This window comes from Salvelinus alpinus, chromosome 1 (assembly GCF_045679555.1).
Source record: "Salvelinus alpinus chromosome 1, SLU_Salpinus.1, whole genome shotgun sequence".
NCBI classification, from domain to species: Eukaryota; Metazoa; Chordata; class Actinopteri; order Salmoniformes; family Salmonidae; genus Salvelinus; species Salvelinus alpinus.
The window spans coordinates 98,674,891-98,699,598 of NC_092086.1; the positions used below are offsets into that span (position 1 = coordinate 98,674,891).

The 24,708-nt window shown below is 45.1% G+C and overlaps 1 protein-coding gene across 2 annotated transcripts; it reads right to left on the minus strand.

Moving 5' to 3' along the window:
- Positions 1-232: 232 nt before the first annotated feature.
- Positions 233-24,614, minus strand: LOC139536184 (protein phosphatase Slingshot homolog 1-like). Of its 2 annotated transcripts, XM_071336473.1 has the most exons (16): positions 24,478-24,614; positions 24,140-24,296; positions 22,568-22,605; positions 15,196-15,296; positions 12,871-12,935; positions 12,657-12,778; positions 12,494-12,562; positions 11,525-11,590; positions 10,865-11,059; positions 10,566-10,659; positions 10,341-10,469; positions 10,098-10,144; positions 8,575-8,721; positions 8,134-8,334; positions 5,752-6,382; positions 233-5,450 (listed from the first exon to the last, which is right to left on the minus strand). In XM_071336473.1, exons 2-16 carry the CDS (start codon positions 24,209-24,211, stop codon positions 4,362-4,364), a joined length of 3,066 nt encoding a protein of 1,021 aa, XP_071192574.1. In that variant the 5' UTR covers positions 24,212-24,296; positions 24,478-24,614; the 3' UTR covers positions 233-4,361. The 2 variants fall into 2 exon arrangements, with proteins under 2 accessions (XP_071192574.1, XP_071192563.1); XM_071336462.1 differs by lacking the exons at positions 22,568-22,605; positions 24,140-24,296; positions 24,478-24,614 and adding an exon at positions 17,139-17,576.
- Between the last annotated feature and the right edge of the window lie 94 nt (positions 24,615-24,708).

Below are 24,708 nucleotides of genomic sequence, written 5' to 3' on the forward strand. Positions count from 1 at the left end.
CGGCAGGCCTGTCTAGCCTATTGGCCTGAAGGACTACTGAGTATTTTTGTTGGCGGGATCCTTCGTCCACTGTCAACAGTCTCCCATTCTCCTCCCTGCCCATCCCGTGATAGTCAAATTAGGTCATTGTGCTAACTCAATAAATACACCAATGGTCTGTGTGCATGTATTTGCAATGCAAGTGTTACATGATGGATTGTCTCTCCGTTCAGTATGATCCATTACAGGCCAGAAAATAGGAAATTATTTATTTCCATGATACACATTGACTGGACATCCTTAACAAAATGTAAAAATAAAAAAGGGCATCACACAACACAGCCAGTGCAAACAATAAGTCACCGCTTAAAATTTTTTTTTTTTTTACAAATATCACTCAAGTTGATTATGTATGTTTTAGGCGGTTTCACTCATTCATGCCGTGGCTTATATACAATAAGATGTTTTTGCAAGGGGTGAACATCAAGGAAAGATGGCAACTTGTACTCTTGACATGAACTACTGTAAGGATCCCCCTCTTCCTATGTCTCCATTTCTCTCAAAGCATTGACCAGTTAAAGGATTGTCAGTAAGGGCAGGTGAACCCTAAGATGCCTGGCAATGTAGATAAGACTTGGTTCTGTGCCTATTTGTCCAAATAAACCCCTCAGACTTTGGTTTCAATAATAGATCACCCAAGCAACTGATGAGCTTGACAAGCATATGCACGTGTGGGAGTGAGAGCTTGTGTGTGAACATGTGTACTTTGTGGGTTTGTGTGAGCAACAGGATTATTATTATGGGGCAGAGGGCAAGTGGCCTTTGACTCTGCAAAGCCTGCGATGCACCAAGTCAGAGATAAGGCCAGGGTTAAGCCTGCAATGTAGCTAGGCCAGCCAGAGCTAAGGCCAGGGTTAAGGCACTTTTTTATAATTCTACATCACTCAAAAACAAATGATGCAAACAATCAAACCTAGTGCAGTAGCTTTAAGCATAGCATCAGTGGTGATGGAGCATTTGGTGAAGACGCTCATTTTGACAGCACTTAAATCCACCACACAGCCTACTGTTCACTGCTATGAGCATGGCCTAAAGCTGAGCACAACTGGCTAACCAAAGTATCATCACAGTATCATGAAATAAAAGGTTGAACTTATAGGATATTCTGTAAACTTTTATAACCCATTATGTCATAAATTACATCACGCTTATAACAGCCACATGAAGGTAGTATAACAGTAGGCTTGAATAAAGCGCACCAAATGATCACGCCTAAATGGTGACCACACTAACCACAAGTGGTAGACTAGGCTGAACTGGATCACCATTCCATTCAAATAATTGTATTACCTGTGAGAGAACGTCTTTGATCATTGAAAACCCACCAGTGAACACAGGGAAATTCATACAGTGCAATAACTCAAAAGCCACAAGGGCTGCGTTCAAACAGGTAACCCAATTCTGATCTCTTTTTTTACTAATTGGTCTTTCGACCAATCAAATTAGCTCTCAAAAATATCTGACGTGATTGGTCAATTCTGAACTGGGCTGCCTGTCTAAACACAGCCAGTGTTCATTGACCACAGAACCCAAGCCATTGGGTTGTGACTTGAACCTAAATTAAATTGCAAATTGCTTTGACCAGTACCTCGGAGTAACAAACACTAACAAAAGTTACTAATGTAACACATGCCGCGATATTCAGCTGATTAAGAGTGATTTTCATTTTCTTTGTTATCCCAACTCAGAGCAAACCAGTCTACATGATGTATAGTATAGACCATTGCATAAGTGACAATGACGTATAGTTCAAGGAGTAACTGTTATTTTGCACACAGACACCTTTCCCATCGCACTCATATTATAACCATGGTGGTAATAAAATCTATATAATTTGCATGCGCCTGCACACACACTGCCATCACACATTATCCTTGCACACTCATGCCAAATGCAGTAGTTATAACAGACAAAACACAACTTCAAAGCATAATAACACCCGTGTGGCAAATTAAGCTTAGGCTGGCCACAAAGAACTCAACCAAATGCATATTAGATTATATAATAAAAACATGTACAAATAAATAAGGAAGATAAGTTAATGTAACATTGGTGATACATGTGGGATGATGGCAGTGGCCCCAGTCATACTGTACTGCGGCTCTACAACAGCTTTGGAAGATGCTCATGTCTGCTGTAAACAAAACAATTCCTAGTGGCTAGTGATATTCTCTCTACAGACTGCCACAGAAACCAGAATTGTAACCCCTTTCTAAGCAACTATAGATAGTTGTCTGTTACAACGCCTCAGCTTGTTTTTGTCCCAACTTCCTAGTTTGGCTGATAGCGTTGCCATACGAATGGAAAAGGCTGAGAGAAGCTGCTTCTTTCCTTCTGCCACAAACAGCTCCAGCTAAATCACATTAGGCTTTGCTGCAGCCATCATAGACAGTGCTGGGACACTCCCAGGTCTGGCACTAAATGGGAGAGCAAAAACAAGCAGTTCAAACAGGCGTTCTGCTTCAATGTATAGCAACAACTCAGTGGTCACTTCATAGTACCAGGTTTGTGCCTGGGCCTTCAGAGTGTTGTCTTGTGTAGCTTATGCAGATCAACGGATTAGTATTTCTTAGCAGTACAAAGAAAGGTAGTCTAATGTTACTCTGTTGCTGTGGCACATTGATAGTTGAATAAGCCGGTTAACAAAGCCTCTACAGTGCAGTACCACAAAGGTGTGAACCAGAAGGGGAGCAGAGTATGTACTAGCATGTTGATGCCAAAACTAAACAGACAGAAAATCAACCTACTGTATTTGATTGCCTTTTGAGAGTGATGCAGGGACGATGGATAAAGGCATGGGGGGGGGGGGGGGGGGGCAGAGGATTATCAGTGCTACAGTAGATTAATGCAGTGTTGTAAAATCCAGTCACAAAACCATTTGAACTCTTTCAGTTGCCCACAAATCCTATCAAACATGATGATGAGTTCTTAATCAGATCATTGAAGTACTGTACCTATTACCATTGCACAGAAGTGGTGAAAGTTCAGCTGTGGCAAAACTAAACCAAAGTGTATATGCTCCCTCTAAACTACCTCAAATATACAGAACTGAATCCAGAAGAGAATTTTAATATTTATTCTCTGTTTCTTCCAATCATCCATAGCATGTGTGATAAGTCCAGTCAGTCTACTGCTCTGCTCCCCATGAGGAAGCTCTAGTTGTGACAATGAGGACAGCTTGCGTAACTCTAGACCGTTATGAATGGACTTTTGACCACTTCAAGACATTATTACATTAAGTACCTCATTGGAGGAGAGCTGGCTGAGCCAGTCATTGAGGAGAGGCAAGCCAACAAAAACAGTATTGGACCAAAATAGTCTTGAGATGCTTGTGTTCTGACTGAGGTACCCTGCTTTGCTTGAAGAGGCAGGAAGCTGCTCATATGATAAAGTTGTTGTTTGGTGACACAAAAACAGCTTGTAACAAGGGAGGAATATACAGAAAATTAGGATTCAATCTTCAACAGTTAGTCTGCTCAGGGGCACATGAGATGCTCAGGGGCACATGAGACGCTGAATGAATCAAAACAGTTGCACACATTCATTGAGCTCCTTCGAGTGGATCTTCTCCAATAGCATCTCTTATTTGGATTGATAAACAGAGTACATGTACACTGACTGTACGAAACATTAGGAACACCTGCTCTTTCCATGACAAACTGACCAGCTGAAAGCTATGATCCCTTATTGATGTCACCTGTTAAATCCACTTCAAATCAGTGTAGATGAAGGGGAGGAGACAGGTTAAAGAAGGATTTTTAAGCCTTGAGACATGGATTGTGTATGTGTGCCATTCAGAGGGTGAATGGGCAAGACAAAAGATTCCCCTAAAAATTAAAAAAAACGTTTGGCTTTTTAGTTTGGCAGGGTATGGTAGTAGCTGGGTTTTTCACACAACAGTTTCCTGTGTGCATCAAAAATGGTCCACCACCCAAAGGACATCCAGCCAACTTAATACAACTGTGGGACGCATTGGAATCAACATGGGCCAGCATCCCTGTGGAATGTTTTTGACACCTTGTAGAGTCCATGCCCCATCGAATTGAGGCTGTTGAGGGCAAAAGGGGAAGGGGTGTCCAACTCAATATTAGGAAGGTGGTCTTAATGTTTTGTACACTCAGTCTATAATAGGAAATCTTTAGTTATTTCTTTCTTCCAGCCAACATGCTGCTAATATGTCTCAGGCATGTCTCCAGGACACCTGGCAAATTTCTCCCAGCTCCTTCAAACTGCTCTTACACGGTCAGGTGGTTTAGACACATGGAACCTGTCTGGAGGAGAGACACTGAAAACACAGTCAGCTCCAGGGGGTGGATGGGGGCTCAGAGCGCTGGGGGCACGGTGGAGAACAGCTGGGCCTGATCATCAGCCAGGTCTGAGAGGTCCTCGGTGGAGAAGGTGAGGCCTCCCAGTTTGGCCAGGGAGCTAGAGCGTTTGAGCAGGGAGGGGACGGTCAGGCCGGCCAGCCTCATGCGGGTCTCCATCTCCTGGGTGCGCGGCCTGACCAGGCCTGGGCGTCCCCCGCAGTTGCTGTGGAGGCTGACGCTGCTGAAGCTCCGGGTGAGGGTGGAGCCATGGGGGGAGGACACAGGGGTCCAAGTCTGGGTGGACCACTGGGGGTACGACACTGGGGTGGTGTTCATCTGGGGGTCTGCGGCTGTGACCACACAGCTGGTAGAAGGGATGTGGGTTTCAGAATGCACCCTTACATCCCCCTCCACCTCCATCTCCTCCACCGCCAAGCTCAGGTCCATCTGCTCAGACAGCCCAGCCCCTGAGAGTGGACCTTCCATGGCCAGTCCTGAGAGCCTCTCCAGCTGCTCCGCGCTCTGCCTCACCAGCCCCAGCCCTGTCCTCTGTAGCTGGGCCAGGGCCTCCTGCTCCTGCTGTGGCTCCACTCCACCACTAGGAGGGTCCAACTCCACCCCAGCAGGCTGCAACTCCACACCAGGAGGCTGACCCGCTGGCCTCTCCCCCTCCAAGCTGAGCTTCATAAACGTGAGCTCTGTGATGGCTCCAGTCCCCGCCTCCCTCCCTGGCTTTGGCTCCTGCTCTTCCTCCTCTTCCTCCTGCAGCTCGTCCATGTCCTCCGTCTCCAGGGAGCAGTGTCTGTCTCGGGGCAGCTCCTCGCAGCTCATCGGCGACACCAGCCGCTGGCGGTAGGCCTCCAGGCGGGCAATGGTGGTAGGGAGGGCACAGGGGGAGTGGGGGGTGGGAGTGTTGGTGAAGTGGGTGCCAGGGGGGTCTATGGAGATAGTGGGGACCACCCCGCAGTGGCGTGTGGGGTTAAGGCGGTGGTTGCGGCCTCCTGCTGGGCGCTCACAGCGCCGCCCTGGTGGCAGACGCAGGCAGTCTTTACAGGACTGGTAGGAGGGCTTCACTTTGTAAGGGTTTCCTGTGCTAGCACTGTCCTAAACAGAAGAAACAGAGAGAGGGAGGGAATGCATGGTCAGGGACAGAGAGAGTGACAGGGTAACGGACCAAGGACATGACCTGATTTAAGGTCTCGAAGCTAATAAAACAGATTATGGACACCTATAAGATGATGATCCCTTAAATGAAATGGGATCAAATAATGACAGAAATATTACCCTTACAGCATTACAATTAGAGACTTAATATCGCAAACCTAACCCCAAGCCAGTTCAAGTTAAAAGTAAGCAAACCAGCATAATTCTTATAGATACAGGTATTAATTACTGTCCCACTCACGTCGAAGGCAGCGGGGCAGCTGCGCTTGGCAGCCAGGCGGTTACTGTTGTTGGCGTTCTCGTTGTTGAAGCGGTTTACGTTGGCCTGATCCTTCCTCTCCTCGTCCTCCGTCACTCCATCTCCTCCTGCAGGTGTCCGGGCCAGGGCGGCCATCTCCGCCTCCTCCTTCTTCGCCTCCTCCTCATCCTCCTCCTCCACCGTGCTGAACTCCAGGCGTAGCCTCATGTCCTCCAGGGGCTCCAGGCGGCCCCCACAGGTCTGGGCGGCAGTGCCCTCCCCGGGCAAAGCCAGTTGGGCCATGGGGAAGCCCTCATCCTCCAGAAGGGCGTCCCTCTCCACATCCTCGATCTCGATGAACACCCTTTCCATGCCCAGCAGGGGAGGGCCGCGCACTGGGGTGGAGGGCTCGCTGTCCAGGGCCGTGTCCGACAGCCGTCTGAAGTAGTAATTGTAGTTGAGAGGGTCCAGGGCGTCCACCTCCAGGCCCCGGCAGGGGGAGGCACTGCAGCCCTCTCCCCCCCAGGCCTCATCCTCCACGGGGGTATCCTCTCCACCACAACACTGGCCAGACGCCTCATCTGGGATGTCCTCCCTTCCCTCAGGCCTCCACAGCTTGTTGTGGCGCTGTTTACTGGGGAACACATTATGGTTATTCTAACCCCATCACTATGTAGAGAGTACACTTTATACAGACAAAATTAGATGCTTATCCACTAATAAAACTTAAGGATCATTCAGTCACAATGACCTGCAGTCTATTTACTAACCTAATTATAAGCTAATAACCTTAGACTGCTTACCTTAGCTGACCCCCTCTAGACAACTACTGTGGTGAATTAACTGTCACATTTGACCTGACCTCTAGGCAGCAAGTTAGGTTGAGCATAATGAGGTTAAATATCTCAGGGTCCTTGCTCCCTGTGATCCTTGGGACATCCCAACTCTGATGTTAACCCATTGAAGTTGAAATGAAGGTTAGGGTTAGGTCAGGATTATGGTTAGGATAGTGGTTAAGGTAAGCGGTAGGGACGTCTAGGGTTGCAAAGGGTTCGAAACTTTCCTATACATTTCCGGAAACTTTCTATGGGGAAGTTAAGCCCGGGAATTTTGGGGAATTTTGCTTAAATTCATCAAAAAGTTAGCTTATGAACATTTTGTGGGATGCACAAGGCAATTCTAGATCTTGTGGCATATTTTGGTTAAACTATCCCCAATTCAATGGAATTGCAACCCTCTGCATGCACAGTGCATTCTTCCATCACATGTACAGCTGATTCTCAAGAATGCACACTAATGAAATGCTATTGAGCCCACACTACTACACTGTCTGAGCCAAGGACTACATGCTTTCTGGTAAGTTTTGATTACAATACTGGGTGGGGTGAATATATTTTATATGACATACATGATTTTTTGTTACCTCTAAATAGTAGCCTACAGCAAAGTGTGTTTAAATCATGTCTAACTTGTTAACAATTTCTGCTTGCTAGTTTTTGCTACCATGTGGGTCTAAGCTTGCTTGAGCCTGCTAACTGAGGAGTGATAATTCACCTGTTTCCATACATGTTTCATTTGAAAACATTTATCTTAAAGGAGTTGTTTAATCTAACTGCTTAACTATTTATCTGTACATGGAATTGTATTTATTTAAAAAATATCTATTTTTTATTATCATCTTTACAGGAAAATGTCACAGGCACTATCTGATGTGTGGAGACATTTCACTGCAGCTAATGTAGACGAAACAGTGAGTGCTGTGAGTGCTGAAGGAACTTGTCTCTACTTCTATTTGAGGTGAAAATTATGAATCAGACACCTTATCAATAACAACAGCTCACGGTCCATCCTTCCTCCAGAAGTTTTTTTTGACTCAATGGAGGAACGTAGTCAGAGAAATGCTGATGAATGTCTTGCTCGAGCTGTGTATGCAACTGGTTCACCTCTGATGCTCACAGGCAATGTGTTTTGGAAGAGATTTCTGAATGTTCTTCGCCGAGCATACACCCCTCCAACCAGACATGCTTTATCTAAAGTGGAGGAGTCCTGCCCTCACACCCATTGGCTGTGCTGCTCATGCATTGAATCTGCTCCTCAAGGACATCATGGCACAACAAATATGATATGGTAAATATATCCAATGCAAAAAAAACATCTACAATTAAAATGGTATTAATTTGGATATATTCCCATTGAAAGTTTCCACCTCCAAATATTCCCCAAAATGTGCAACCCTAGGGACGTCCCAAGGATAGCACTAACCAATACCTCATGACTGCAGTGGAGTAAGAATGAGTGGCAGATGCTCCTCATGTAGCACAGTTGGTTACATACCGGAGCAAACCTGCATATACCAGTACAGTACCCCAGTATACCCTGACTCACCTAGCATCCAGGATGCCCTCGTACTCGGCCAGCTGCTTCATAAAGCCAGCATTGGGCCGAGCAATGCTCCTCTTCTGCTTCACAAAGTTGTAGGCCTTCTCCAGAGTCCAGCCATACTCCTTCATGGCATACGCTATGACCGTGGAGGCTGACCGGCTCACACCCATCTTACAGTGGACCAGACACTTAGACTGGTTCTTCCTGTGGGGCAATAATGTTTTACATTAAAACCCTGTTAATTTTGAAGAAGTCTAATCCAGAGTGACTAGGCTTTCCACATAGTTTTAGTGTATAAAATAACCCAGACACAGAGGAACTACCCACTACTTAAATCTACACTTCCTTTGTTGTTCTGCAGTAAATACTTCACATGCTGCAAGACGTGTTTTAGTTAGCTGTTCGAGAAGTAGGGTTTAGTTTGTTTGACAAGTAGGCACTCACTTCGCTCTGACGATGAAGTTGTAGGTCTCGTTCCAGTGGGCCAGCAGGTCTGTGGCCTCCTCATCAAACACCCGGATATTGTGGTAGGAGAACGTGCCCTGAAAGAAATTGTCTATTTCCCTGGTCACGTTGAGGATGTAGCCCACACTGCATCAAGAAGAAAAAAACATGTTTCAAGTTTGAATTTGTCATATGTACAGGATATACATGGTATACACAGGCCAATGAAAAGTGCTTACTGGCAGAGTCCTTCTCGATAATGCAACAACAATAATAAATAAATGTTGATGTGTATACCGAGTGTCTAAAACATTAATGACACCTTCCTAATATTAAGTTGCACCCCCTTTTGCCCTCAGAACATCCTCAATTCGTCAGGGCATGGATTCTACAAGGTGTCAAAAGTGTTCCACAGGGATGCTGGCCCATGTTGACTCCAATGCTTCCCACAGTTGTGTCAAGTGGCTGGATGTCTTTTGGGTGGTGGACCATATACAGTACCAGTCAAAAGTTTGGACACACCTACTCATTCCAGGATTTTTCTTTATTTTTATTGTTCTTGACACAAACCGATGTGCCTGCCTGGCACCTACTATCATACACTGTTCAAAGGCACTTACATCTTTTGTCATGCCCACTCACCCTCTGAATGGCACACATACACAATCCATGTCTCAATTGTCTCAAGGCTTAAACATCCTTCTTTAACCCATCTCCTCCCCTTCATCTACACTGATTGAAGTGGATTTAACAGGTGACATCAATAAGGGATCATAGCTTTCATTAGATTCACCTGGTCAGTCTATGTCATGGAAATGTTTTGTACACTCAGTGTATATCTGTGTGTGTGGGAATGTGAGTGCATGTGTGCTAAGGTGCAGAGAATCAGTGCAGGTGGTAAATCCAGATCAAGTGTTCGGCAGTCTGATGGTATCAGAACTCATGCTCCAATACCGTCTGTCTGATGGTAAGGGAGTCAACAGCACATGGCTGTGGTGTGTGGGGTCCTTGACGATGCTGTGGGCCTTCCTCAGGCACAGTTTCAAGTAGATGTCCTGGATGGCTGGGAGCACAGTCCCAGTGATGTACTAGACCGTCTTCACCACCCGCTGGAGGGCCTTGTGATAGTGGACGGAGCAATTCCCGTACCAGGCCATGATGCAACTTGGTCAGGATGCTCTCAATGGTGCAGTGGAAGTATTTGGAGAGGACCTGGTGTGGCATGCTGAATTTCTTCAGCTGCCGTAGGAAGTAGAGGCGCTGTTGCGCCCTCTTGACAAGAGTGGTTGCGTTCCAGTGGGGCAGTATCTCGTTCAGTGGTGCTATCCGTGTTCCAACAACCAACATTTCTCTATTGGTAGGTCTTATGAAGGAGAGATGACCTGACATCTATTGTCCTTCATATGGGAATACAGAATAATACAACACTATGTTTGTGAGCCAGGGCTGATGGTTAGGGAGCAGGGGTGGTTAAGGAGACGTTCTAGTGAAATAGCTTTCGTGTTTGTGAGACGTCCACTCACCCACAGTCCCGTAGTTCCTCCAGATTGGAGGCATTCCACTCAGAGCCCTAGAGAAGACAAACACAGAATGAATATCAAGACAACTTACTCCGTCAGGTTACAAAGGTCAAACTAACTACACCAGGGTTACAGTAACAGAGTTGTGACAGTAGTTCAGAGGTTAGCGAGGAGGACTGTAGTTACTAGTTAGTGTTAGGGATACAAAGAGACAATTAGGATGTAAAGTTAGGGAAAGGTTCTCACCAGGTAGAGGTGGTCAAAGATGAGTGTGGCTTTGTCCATCTGACCCAGGATCAGCAGCATCTCATTGTCGAGGAACTCTTTGTACTCCTTCAGGTTACAGCTCATATGCTGCTCTAGCTCCACACGGATCTGAGAGGGGGAGGACAGGTTATACCATGCAGAGTTAATTTCCACAACAAACTGATCTGTGTGCCCGTACAAAGCCTGGTGAGTGGCGACACACACCTCCTTGGAAGTGACATTCTCCAGGTCCCGGAACATCATCATGCTGCGTAGTTTAGCTTTGATTGCACACTCTGTTCTCTCTCTCTCCGTTGGCCTGAATAACAACATATGTCAATATATCAATTCAATTATGAATGTAACCAACACATTTATCACTTTTGATTAAAACAAGAAAGGCCCGGTTTACCCTGATGGACATACATTACCAATCTCAGAAGGTACTGCAACTAGAATTTGAAATTAATCATAAGAAAAATGACTTAACTGAATCTTACGAAACCGGATGATTCAGGTCTTACCGGTCGAGGAACATGGCAGGTGAGTCGGGCCGCGTGGTCTCCAGGTCGGTCATAGTGTTCCACTCGTTGATGCAGCTCTGCTCGGAGGTGATACAGCTCTCATAGAACCCCATCCACGTGAGGGCCATGCCCCCTGGGAAGTAGTTGTGCCTGCGAGACATATCGCTTGCCTTATGGAGGATCTGCAGGGCAGACCTGAAGCCACACAGGTAGAAGAAGCTCCCAGTCTTAATACAGGTTCTCAACAGCAACTATTCAGAAGCTATTCCACTTATCTGATTATAGAGTCAGTCTTTTAATCATTGATTTTTAATGACACAGGAAATTCAGAATATACTTAAAGGCCTGTCAAACCCAGAGAAAATGATGAGTCTGCTGAGAATGAAAAGAAAAGTGCATGCACATTGTAATGATAGCGGCATCTATTGACCAGCAGATTGTGCATGGACAACTGGCAGCGGGCTCAGTATCAAAGTGTTACCAGCCTGAATAATTCATCTACTAGTTTGTTTTTCCACTCATTGATTGTTGATATTAAAATGGAACCAACATGGTAGAGTACAGTCACTGTATGGTTTCAGGGAATATAAAGGTCACCAGACAATTCTATTTTGAAGTACCCAAATACAGTATCAAATCCAAAAACAACCAGACACTTACCACATGGCCTGCACAGAAACAGGCTTGAAGACATGCGATCGTCCTCCTGTGGTCACACTAAATCCTCTGAGGAGAGAGAGATGAAGGATTAGAGAGAGGGGTCTGGGAGCACGAACAGGGGCTGAGCTACAAGGGTTTAGAGGACTATTCAGGACACATCCCAATGGAACATTCCTCCAGCACAGAGAGGGATGACTAACAGCTCAGCAAGAACTCATCTGCCACATGGAGAATTGAAAATGCCTGTAGTTGACTGGACTGCCCACTGGAGGGCAGAGCAACTCATTCTGTGTCAAAGGGATGGGCTGTTTGAACAGGCTAAACGATCAGAGGTACTTCATGGTCGACTGTATATGCAACTTAATGTCTGTGGGATGCACTGTGACACATACCATACCTTTGTGGAAAGTTTAATGTATATTTATGTGAGGGTATAGACTGAGTATACCAAACATTAGGAACACCTTCCTAATGCTGAGTTGCAGCCCACTAATTTTGTCCTCAGAACAGCCTCAATTTGTCGGGGCATGGACTCTGCAAAGTGTCGAAAGCATTCCACAGGGATGCTGACCCATGTTGACTCCAATGCTTCTCACAGTTGTGTCAAGTTGGCTGAATGTCCTTTGGGTGGTGGACCATTCTTCATACACATGGGAAACTGTTGAGCGTTAAAGATCAGCTGCATTGTAATTCTTGACACACAAACCGGTGTGCCTGGTACCTACTACCATGCCCCGTTCAAAAGGCACTCAAATCTTTTGTTTAGCCTATTCACCCTCTGAATGGCACAGATACACAATCCATGTCTCAAGGCTTAAAAAGTCTCCTCCACTACATCTACACTGAGTGAAGTGGATTTAACAGGTGACATCAATAAGGGATCATAGCTTTCACCTGGTCAGTCTGTCATGGAAAGAGCAGGTGTTCCTAATGTTTTGTATCCTCAGTATGTAGAAGAGTAGCACTTACCCATCGCCATCTAAATGAATCTTCGTATCGCTCCATAACGGTAGCACCATCCCGATAGAGCAGCTTTTACTGGGAATTATGCAACGGAATAGATTATTACTCTATGATAACAACAAACCATATTGTAGTGTAATACTGCTGGCTAAGGAGGAAAGACGGGTACCTGTCCTTATCGGTGAAGTCCATCCCTAGCAGGATATTCTCCTCTGTGTCCTGTCGACCACTGGTGTAGACCACAACCATGTACCGCACGCGGTCAGACCAACCGCTCTCCAACCGTACAGCCTGGGGAACAGGAAGAACAGGTTACACTGTGTAGCATTTGTTTGTCAATAAAGATGGATGGTAAGTACATCTGAGATGGGAATTTGACTCACCAGTTTAATGCGGTCCTCAGAGCGGAGGGTGTTAATCATAACCTGCAGATGTTGAGGTAAGTCACCTGGGAGAGAAGAGAACCGCATACCATAATCCAGATCAAGCAAGCCTCATAATCAGACATATTGCATAACTGTGTCCAGCTCTGCTATCCAGGCCCCTACTTAGACTGGTACCTCTGATTATGCCCACCTGCAGGGTGATCCAATACCAGCCACAACAACACGTCTGTATTGAAGTTACATCTCATGACAAGACGGGTAAATAAATGGGAATGGTGTACCATAACATCTAATCTCAAGTACAACCCTCAGCTAAACCCATACAAACATGCAGAAGCAGTCTGTCATACACGTAAACACACAGATAAATGGATGGCAGGTTAATCAGAGCTAAGCATTGACTTGAACGTCTGGTGATGTAATCAAGAAATCTGGAGTGATCCTCACATTGATCTTGTGAGTAACCTGCGTATCATAGGGGAGGGGAGGGGTGTGTTAGGACTCCAAATGAGGGGATAGCACTCCCCGATCTAACTAATCTCAACAACAACCCTGCTATAAGACATGCTGCATCACACACATAGGCCTACCCGTACATATACACACACACACCAATGAGGTAACATCATATGTGCTGCAGGAGGGTTAGTCTAGCTTGGTGAATTTATGTAACATCTTGATGGGAACAAAAAAAATAAAAATTAAACAAGCAGGATCTATAAAGCCCCTTGTATGGTTTGTCTTCTCCCTTCGCCGGGTTACTAGGCAGGCTCTAGGGTCACACCTGGACCTACTTTGACAAACATATCAAAGCTAAAAGCAGACAAGTACCTGCCGAGGGCAGTCAATGGCCAGGTAATCCTTCAGTGAATATGGGTTGAACACAGGCTCAACCACAAAGGCCAAGCCAACCTCAGACAATATTACCTTGTCTTTAAATAGAACTATTGAACTTTAGCAGTGGCATTGTCACGGTTCACTGAACAAATCTAATAACATTTTATTTGTCACATACACATGGTTAGCAGATGTTAATGCGAGTGTAGCGAAATGCTTGTGCTTCTAGTTCCGACTATGCAGTAATATCTAACAAGTAATCTAACCTAAAAATGTCACAATAACTACCTTATACACACAAGTGTAAAGGAATGAATAAGAATATGTACATAAAAATATATGAATGAGCGATGGCCGAATGGCATAGGCAAGATGCAGTAGATGGTATAGAGTACAGTATATACATATATTTACATTTAAGTCATTTAGCAGACGCTCTTATCCAGAGCGACTTACAAGTTGGTGCATTCACCTTATGATATCCAGTGGAACAACCACTTTACAATAGTGCATCTAGCGAGAGCATATGAGAAATATAGGGTATGTAAACATTATATAAAGTGCCATTGTTTAAAGTGTCTAGTGATACATTTATTACATCAATTGTTTTATTATTAAAGTGGCTAGAGATGAGTCAGTATGTTGGCAGCAGCCACTCGATGTTAGTGGTGGCTGTTTAACAGTCTGATGGCCTTGAGATAGAAGCTGTTTCAGTCTCTCAGTCCCCGCTTTCATGCACCTGTACTGACCTCGCCTTCTGGATGATAGCGGGGTGAACAGGCAGTGGCTCGGGTGGTTGTTGTCCTTGATGATCTTTATGGCCTTCCTGTGACATCGGGTGGTGTAGGTGTCCTGGAGAGCAGGTAGTTTGCCCCCGGTGATGCGTTGTGCAGACCTCACTACCCTCTGGAGAGCCTTACGGTTGTGGGCGGAGCAGTTGCCGTACCAGGTGGTGATACAGCCCGACAGGATGCTCTCGATTGTGCATCTGTAAAAGTTTGTGAGCGTTTTTGGTGACAAGCCAAATTTCTTCAGCCTCCTGAGGTTGAAGAGGCGCTGCTGCGCCTTCTTCACCACGCTGTCTGTGTGGGTGGACCATTTCAGTTTGTCTGTGATGTGTACGCCGAGGAACTTAAAACTTTCCACCCTCTCCACTACTGTCCCATTGACGTGGATAGGGGGCTGCTCCCTCTGCTGTTTCCTGAAGTCCACAATCATCTCCTGAGGTTATTATCCTGACACCACACTCCGAGGGCCCTCACCTCCTCCCTGTAGGCCGTCTCATCGTTGTTGGTAATCAAGCCTACCACTGTAGTGTCGTCTGTAAACTTGATGATTGAGTTGGAGGCATGCATGGCCACGCAGTCATGGGTGAACAGGGCCAATGAACAATGGGCCCAGTGTGTGTCAAGAGTATGTATTTACCTGCGTGTGTGGTGTGCCAGTGTGTTTACCTGCGTGTTTGTGGTGTGCCAGTGTGTTTACCTGCGTGTTTGTGGTGTGTAGGGGTCTTGGGTCCCTGTGCATTGGTGCCCTGTTGCAGGAAGAGGGCAGCTCCTTTGACCATGAAGAAGCTCTCGCTGAGGCTGAAACAGACAGACAGGGAAATAGGGTTTCTAGTGGTTTGATGTTGTAACACACAGGGGAAGCATTCATTAGAGAAGTGAAAGAAAGAGTACAGACTGTACTGGAAGTAGGCAACAGATCATCAGCATATCTGAATAGCATGTTGGACAAATCATTGTACTGCTTCAACAGCTTAAGCACCGTCTGTGGCACACTGCACTCCACAGTACCTATAGTAAGTAGCATGGCGTTCTACTCTAGAACAGAGAGGACATTTGAAATAGTCACTCCTTCTTACACCTGCTTGGTGTCTCTTCCCTGTTTTGTTGTGCTCCATTTAAGTAGATCCACAGATTAACAGTATGTCCGTTGTCACAAAACTACCCAGCCATAGCCTACTTTCCTTTCCATTATGTATTTAACAGACTATGCAATCACCAGTGCATTCACTTCAGGGAGCCAAAACATTCATTGAAAATGATCATGTGGAATGTGGATGCCCTGCTGCAGACTCTCCTAAGGCTGATGTGGTTCAATTAACTGTCCAACCCACAGTATTCTTCTCACTTGTCAATGAGTGAGGTTGTTTTTGTCCAGGAATGGAGACAAATGACCTGGAGACGTAGAATGCGCATAATCAGAGAGCAGAGCTACAGTGGGAAGAGGCAGGGTGGGATGGCTGTTAACTGCTTTTCCAAAGTTTAGTGACTAGCAGGAAAGGATGTTCCCAAATTCATCAGGAAGTAAATGTGAGCAGATCTTTCCTTTATGAAATATTTCCCTCAGATATTAAACTGACAGAACGTGGTTAGGTCCCCTGACCTATCGTTGGGGCAGATAATTGAGCCCACCACTGAAATATTTCCTCTGCCTTTCTTCAGTCACCACCATCTATCCCTCCCTTCTCTGGCCAGGGATGGGCTCTCCTGACTGCCCAAACCCCTGTGCTCGAGGCACTGACCACCCCCGGATAAAATATAGTTTTTCCTTGGACTTAGCAATGTCCAGGAAGAAAAGAGTTGGGTGTTTGCTGGCCACAACATTGACCAGGAGGAACAGAACTGGGCTTTGTTAACAGGCAGGCTGCCCTCTCGCTCTGCCACCACAAACAAAGCATGGTATGACAGTGGGTCCATCACAAGACCTTTTGTTTCTGCCCCGCTGTTACATAGCATTGTTCCTTTTCAGAATGTCCTGAAAAAGATGAGGGTGGCCTCGATCAAGAGGTCAGAGAGTTGGGTAGGGTACCATAACAGCTCATCTTCAGATGTCTGATGTACTGTAAATGGGATGAACTGAATAGCAGTAATCACAGATGGATGTATAGACTTAAAGAGAAAGCTTTATGGAAAACGCTCCAGCTACTGTTGATCCATCCATTACACCATTACTGAAAACAATCAGAGCATATCCCCATCTTTCTAAGGCTGAGTTTACACACAGTCCAATTCTGATAATTTTTTCAATTATTGGCAAAACAGCTGATCTGATTGGTTAAAAGGCCAATTAGTGGAAAAAGATCAGAATTAGGCTGCCTGTGTAAACTCACCTTAAGAACACTCAAGAATAAATAGACAGCCATAAAAACAATGCCCGTAAGCAATTCTAACAGTACGATCAAATGTAAGATTAAAGTACAATTTGTATTGATGTATAAGAAAAAATAAGTTGTCAACCCTGGAAAAAACCCACAGAGCTATCCAAATAAATGACTAATGACTAATACAGAAAATGCAGGGTGCACACTTACAAGTTACAACCATTCAAACCATTGTCGCCATTGTGCTACCTCTTATCAAGATAGAAATGCCAGTGAGAGATTCACTCAAGGAGAGGCAATCCTGAGTGTGTGGAGGACTTACATTCGCCAGATCTCTCTCTGACTCAGGACTGCGTTCTTCACAAAGTGAGGCAGCATGGTAAGCATGGCTTCCTGTGAAGGCTCCACCACAAGATGCATCCTGATTCTGGATCTCTCCCTCAGTAGCTCTCTGGTGTCTACTGGCTTCCTCACAAAATCTCCTCCACCCTTATAGCTTCCTAGCACATCCATGTGCAAAAAATACATTCACAAGCATTTTGTGCCTCAAAAACGAATTTGTTTTCCAAAGTATAATAACTGATATAGCCCTGGGTTCCTTTTTTCCCTGTAAAAAGGTGCAGATTGGGTTCAATAGTCCGATGATGTATCCTGTCTTGGTCTGGTGCGTCCGTCTCCCCCTCCTGTCCGTCTGGGCTGTGAGGATCAGTCTTCAGACTTCTGCTGCGTCTGTTCAGCTCTGCCTCCTGCCTCAACTCCCGACCATCAGCAGCAGCTTAACTCCTCACAGCACGCGCTTGAGCAATCAGAACTCCCGACACAAAAGCACCATTAAAGCATATTTCACATTAGCTGGGTTGGGTGGCAGGGAATCTAGCTTGCTTCAGTCTACAAAGCACACGTCTGTAGAGTGAGTGGATGCTCTTTGACATGGAAGATCCCAGAGGATCTCTGATGAGCCACTGAGTCAAAGGAAACATGCTACTCATTGAGTGGCATATTCAACTTTGTATGAACCATAACTCCATCACAGAACACATATCCAATGCCAGTGTGAAGCAATTTACGCAAGCTGCTAGTTAGACACACACCAAGGACATCTTCCCTTTTGAAGTCTGCAAACACACCTCTCTCCTTGACTGTTGCATAACCCTGTCTGGTGCTTGAGCTTTCTGGCTGAGGCAGCCAGGGTACTGTGACAACCAAGGGCTGCTGGGGGGTAAATGTGGATCAGGTTTCTGCCTGACTGATACAGTATGGCCCTCAGAGAGGTAGACTTGCTGACATCACTGGGTCCTAGGGTCTGAGAGGGGACAAGATGAGCAGAGCTAATGTGGACTGGGCCACTTCCAATAATCAATGGTGTGACTGCTCCGCCCTGCAGCATTTCTCTGGTGACTATCCATCACTATCAAGTTAAATGTCTTTGCTTTAGCCTTTTAACAACAAAATACGTAATGGCACAAAACCACTAATATCAATCTTTTTTTCTGTGTGTTTTTACCTTCTCTCATCCTACATTTTCTGCAGGCAGAAGCAACTCTGAAGGAGGATTTTACATAATCAAAATTTCTCCCTATACCACCTTTCAAACGTTCCTCTATCTGCCTTGTACAACCAAGAAAGTAATCTACCTTATCAATGTTATAATCTCAACCCACCCTGTGTGTGTCATGTCTAGCGGATGGGGGAAACTTGTGTAAGGCTGAAACTCCCCTGGCCCAGCCAGGTTGGACTAGAGCATGTATTTCCAAACTGGGGTAAGTGCAATGCTTGTCAGGGGTACGCCAAATAAAAATGTGATTCACATTTTTTAAATTTGTATATTCTAACAGTCCATTTATATTTTCCAATGGGGCTATACATTTGGGTGAGTTTTTTCCCCCCCTCACCTGAGTAGCCTCGTTTCACTGCCAAAAATAAAATTAAACCATCTAGTGTTCAGCGAAATAACAACACAATGTCAGATACAGGTAGCCTAGTCAAATAATTAACATCCAATCACATTAACCATGAAACTCTCACGGGAATTCCACTAACGGTCCGTATGTAGCCAAACGTAGCTGCTGCTGATGTTGGTATCTGTACTGATGGTGCAAAAGCAATGACAAGGAGACATAGTGGAGTGGTAACGCGCATGCAAGCAGTTGCTCCCGACGCCACTTGGGTACACTGCAGAATCCACCGAGAGGCTCTTGCTGCCAAGGGAATGCCTGACAGCTTGAAATACGTTATCTTTGTTAAAGCAAGGCCCCTGAACTCTCATGTATTTTCTGCATTATGCAATGATAGGGGCAGCGACCATGTCATGCTTTTACAACATACAGAAAGAAGTGTGCTGGTTATCAAGGGGCAAAGTATTGACACGATTTTTTAAATTGAGAGACGAGCTTAAAGTTTTTACTGACCATCATTTTCTCTTGTCTGACCGCTTGCATGATGACGAGTTTCTCACACGACTGGCCTATCTGGGTGATGTTTTTTCTCACTCAATGATCTGAATCTAGGATTACAGGGACTCTCCGCAACTATATTCAATGTGCGGGATAAAATTGAGGCTATGATTAAGAAGTTGGAGCTCTTCTCTGTCTGCATTAACAAGTTTTTACTGACCATCATTTTCACTTGTCTGACCGCTTGCATGATGACGAGTTCTCACACGACTGGCCTATCTGGGTGATGTTTCTTCTCGCCTGAGTGATCTGAATCTAGGATTACAGGGACTCGCCGTAACTATATTCAATGTGCGGGACAAAATTGAGGCTAGGATTAAGAAGTTGGAGCATTTCTCTGTCTGCATTAACAAGGACAACACAGGTCTTTCCATCATTGTATGATTTTTTGTGTGCAAATGAACTCAAGCTTACGGGCAATATCAAATGTGATATAGCGAAGCACCTGAGTGAGTTGGGTACGCAATTAGGCAGGTAGTTTCCCGAAACCGATGACACAAACAACTGGATTCGTTATCCCTTTCATGCCCTGCCTCTAGTCCACTTACTGATATCTGAACGAGAACCTCATCGAAATTGCAACAAGCGGTTCTGTGAAAATTGAATTTAAATCAGAAGCCACTGCCAGATTTCTGGATTGGGCTGCGCTCAGAGTATCCTGCCTTGGCAAATCGCGCTGTTAAGACACAGATGCCCTTTGCAACCACGCACCTATGTGAGAGTGGATTCTCGGCCCTCACTAGCATGAAAACTAAATACAGGCAGAGACTGTGTGTGGAAAATGATTTAAGACAGACTCTCTCCAACACAACATTGCAGAGTTATGTCCATCCTTTCAAGCAAACCCTTCTCATTAACCTGTGGTGAGTTATTCACAATTTGCGATTAACAAATATAGTTTTATATGTAAGATGGTTAAATAAAGAGCTAAATTATTTATTATTATTATTATTATTATTTGTGCCCTGGTCCTATAAATAAGAGCTCTTTGTCACTTCCCACGAGCCAGGTTGTGACAAAAACTCACACTCATTCATATGTTTAATAAATGGATTGTATAGTGTGTGTGGCAGGCTTAAAATGTCAAAAAAACATTTGAGAGTGCGCTGACATTGGTGCTTAGAAGGGGTACGCAGCTGGAGGTTGAATGTTTGAAGGGGACCGGGACTATAAAAAGTTTGGGAACCACTGGACTAGAGAACTGAGTGTCCAGCCAACACTAGGCCTACTACAACAGCAAGGCCAAAAAGGTCTTAACAAAACTAGCCCCGGCACAACAACACCATGACATCACATCCTTCTGTAGCTGAGTAGAGGATTCCACCTATGCTATTCACTCCCAGCTCTGCAATACAGCTGGCTAGTGTTTCTGATTTGATGGAATGTATAATGGTGGTTAATGGGAATGGTAACTCTGAGTGTTGGACCATTATCACTGTTATTACCCTTGATACAACTAGGCCTACATCTCAGTGTTTAAGGGTCCCCAGATGGAGACATTCTTTGTGAACTGTAATGGACTGCAATGGTGTGAGATGTTCCATCTCTTTTGCAAGCGCTCATTAAGGTGTGGGCCTATTTATTGAATACTAGTATTACATTATTCATATTTATCTACAATGTGTGTAATTCTGCACCAGTGTCCATGTTATTTCTTCAGGACATTCCTGGGTGCTTCCTACTGTAACCCAGTCCTGGAATTCCCACTGACACCAGGACCAGGGGTCAATATCCATAGGCCTTGGGAAACTCAGATTTCCTGGTCAAAGAAATGTATACCAATCCCTCCCCCAGATGGAGCACAACAGATTGTTACTATACATTACTGTATCACCTAATGCATGTGCATGCACGGCTTCTCAGGGAAATACATGGCCAAAAGTATATGGACACCTGCTCGTCGAACATCTCATTCCAAAATCATGGGCATTAATATGGAGTTGGTCCCCCATTTGCTGATATAACAGCTTCAACTCTTCTGGGAAGACTTTCCACTAGATGTTGGAACATTGAATGGAAGCAAGTCCTCACAGCAGACATAAGAGCATTAGTCATGTCGGGCACTGATGTTGGGCGATTAGGCCTGGCTCGTAGTCAGCGTTCCAATTCATCCCAAAGGTGTTTGATGGGGTTGAGGTCAGGGCTCTGTGGAGGTCAGTCAAGTTCTTCCACACCAATCTCGACAAACCATTTCTGTATGGACCTCGCTTTGTGCAAGGGGGCATTGTCATGCTGAAACAGGAAAGGGCCTTCCCCAAACTGTTACCACAAAGTTGGAAGCACAGAATTGTATAGAATGTCATTGTATGCTGTAGCGTTAAGATTTCCTTCACTGGAACGAAGGGGCCTAGCCCAAACAATGAAAAACAGCCCCAGACCATTATTCCTCCACCAAACTTTACAGTTGGCACTATGCATTTGGGCAGGTAGCGTTCTCCTGGCATCAGCCAAACCTAGATTTGTCCGTCGGACTGCCAAATGGTGAAGTGTGATTCATCACTACAGAGAACACATTTCCACTGCTCCAGAGTCCAATGGCGGCCAGCTTTACACCACTCCAGCAGACGCTTGGCATTGCGCATTGGCGATCTTAGGCTTGTGTGCGGCTGCTCGGCTATGGAAACCCATTTCATGAAGCTCCCAACGAACAGTTCTTGCGCTGATGTTTCTTCCAAACGGTAGTTTGGAACTCGGTAGTGAGTGTTCCAATCGAGGACAGACAATTTTTACGTGCTAAGCACTTCAGCATTCCCGTTCTGTGAGCTTGTGTGGCCTACCATTTCACGGCTGAGCTGTTGTTGCTCCTAGACTTTTCCACTTCACAATAACAGCACTTACAGTTGACAGGGGCAGCTCTAACAGGGTAGAAATTTGACAAACTGACTTGTTGGAAAGCTGGTGTTCTATGACGGTGCCACGTTGAAAGTAACTGAGCTCTTCAGTAAGGTCATTCAACTGCTAATGTTTGTCTATGGAGATTGCATGGTTGTGTGCTCGATTTTATACACCTGTCAGCAACGGGTGTGCCTGAAATAGCCAAATCCACTAATTTGAAGGGGTATCCACATACTTTTGGCCATGTAGTGTATAATAGCTGACCTTCGACCCCCAATATGTAGCTGGACATAGAGGCCTGCAGTAATTTAGCCAGGCACCTAGGGAGGGCAACAATGTTTTCCATATAGATCACGTCACCATAATGCAAGAGTTCTTTGAAAACAAACAAACTACTTTTTCTAGATTCAAATATATGTTTGTTCGTTTTTTTAGGGAGAAAATGGGGGATGGAGAGGCTTACCTCTGATTTGCTCTCCGGTCATCATCACGCCCTAATTCCTGCAAGAGAAAGACAGAAATGTTACATACACTGTAGGCCCACTAGAAACCTTTCCATCAAGGCTGTGCAGACAGTACAGTAGCATGCATTGCGCAACAGCAGCACATGACCCGTATCCCCTGCTATGTCCTTCCATGCTCCCCTTGCTACCATACCTAATCACAATGTCACAGTACAATGACTGGTGGAGACAGAGAGATTCCTTTCATTTAGAGTTATGGGTATATAGACCACCACTAAGTGATGCTCTTGATCTACGTGGACAAGTAACTAAATATAGGCTAGACATTGGGCCTTTGTACCAGTAGCAATGCTGTAACTCCCTGAGGACAGAGTGGTTGAGGTTGTTTGTTGCATTAGGAGATCTGCATAAAGCTCTCTCTCTCTGCGTTTCATGACAGGTTACAGTGTCGAAAAGAGCACATAGGCCTAGACTGCGCTTGATCTGTGGATCTGATGTCAAAGAGGCTATTTAATACCACAGCTCAAACTCAGTCACAATTGTAATCTAGATACTTTCAGATATAAAAGAGGTATACAGACTTATATACCGTAGGTAACCAACTCGGTATGAAATCATTTCTGCAGCAGTATCTTTAATGATGTAATTAGTATGACATCATTTCTGCAGCACACAGCCATGTGTGTGTGTGTGTGCACGCGCCTGCCTCCATGGAATTCAAGCCATGATGGATTAATTCGCTTTTGAAAGTCATCATGTGCTTTATTAGTAAGATCAGAGTGATGAGTGATGTACCAGTGTTTAAACTGAATTTATGGGACATGAAGGAGATGCTTTACGTTAGGTTTTAAAACGTGTAATACACTTGCATTTAATATAGAATACAGTGTATCAGCGCTCTCTACTGGCCATACCATGTCACTATCTATGATCTCATATGTTTTGAAATATAAGCTCACACCTGCCACAGTAGTATTTTGACAGTGATTGAAACGAGCGGGTACCAACAGCAACATCCCTGACTCAGTAGTGATGTAATGGTGTACATAACTAGGCAAGTAGCTGCACAATACTGATGAATCTCACTCTATAGTCTCTTCCATATGCAAGCTGAAGCAAGGAATTTAAACAAATGTCATGACTTAAAAATCTAAGCAAAATCCTGAAATAATGCTTTCATTAAATTGCCTTGCAGTATAAAACACATATTTGTCTTTAAATCACAAAAACTGAAGGCAGAAATAAAATGCTGCCATATACAATTAATGCATTGTTCTGGTAACTAAATCACCGGCTCAGATTTTGTTTAGAAGCTAATAGCGCGGGGCTGGACTACTTCACCATTCTAAACGGATGGATTCCATAAAGTCTATTAAATGATGTCCATACAAAACAGTCTTGCCGTGTTACATAAAATATGTCACTAAATTGCAAAAAAATTATATTGACAACTGAAAACGTCCTCTGCAATGCTGGGCCTAGTGGATGAGGGACGTGAACATCGGGCGCATCCCCAGCGTTTCCTCCACCGCGCTGCCTACGTAGAGAACAACTCCCGCAGTTTCACTTACCTCCCCCGCGTTGGTGCTGGCGGTGGATGCTGCGCTCGGGGTGGGAGAGCGCTGTAGGGTTACCAGGGCCATGGCTGGCTACTGCTACGGAGAGGAGACCTTTGAATGGGGGGAAGGAAGGCGCGTTGCTCTGGGCCAAGATGCGCCTAGATTGACCCTGTGCAGCACAGGAGAAAACGCTCAGGATCGCATTAAATCTTTCTTGCCTCTGATTTCACCATCCTGATAAACCCATCACCGGCTTCTGACTCGTCCATCCTTCACAGTTCGTTTTAGAATAGTCATTTGTAAATAGTTGTAAAGGCAAGTATGCAATTTTGTCCATCTGTGTCATATACCATTTATCGTGCAGACAAACAAAACACATCGCAGCCAGGTTGCATGCAGAGCATAAATGACAAGCGCTTCTGTTCTGACACTTTGCCGGATGCTATGATTGGCTGCTTCGGTTTGCGTGCGCGCTATCATTGGGCCAATGTGGTCAAGGTGCTATCAGTGGGCCAATGTCGTCAAGGTGCTATCATTGGGCCAATGTCGTCAAGGTGACTCTGGCCAGACTAGAGACTACT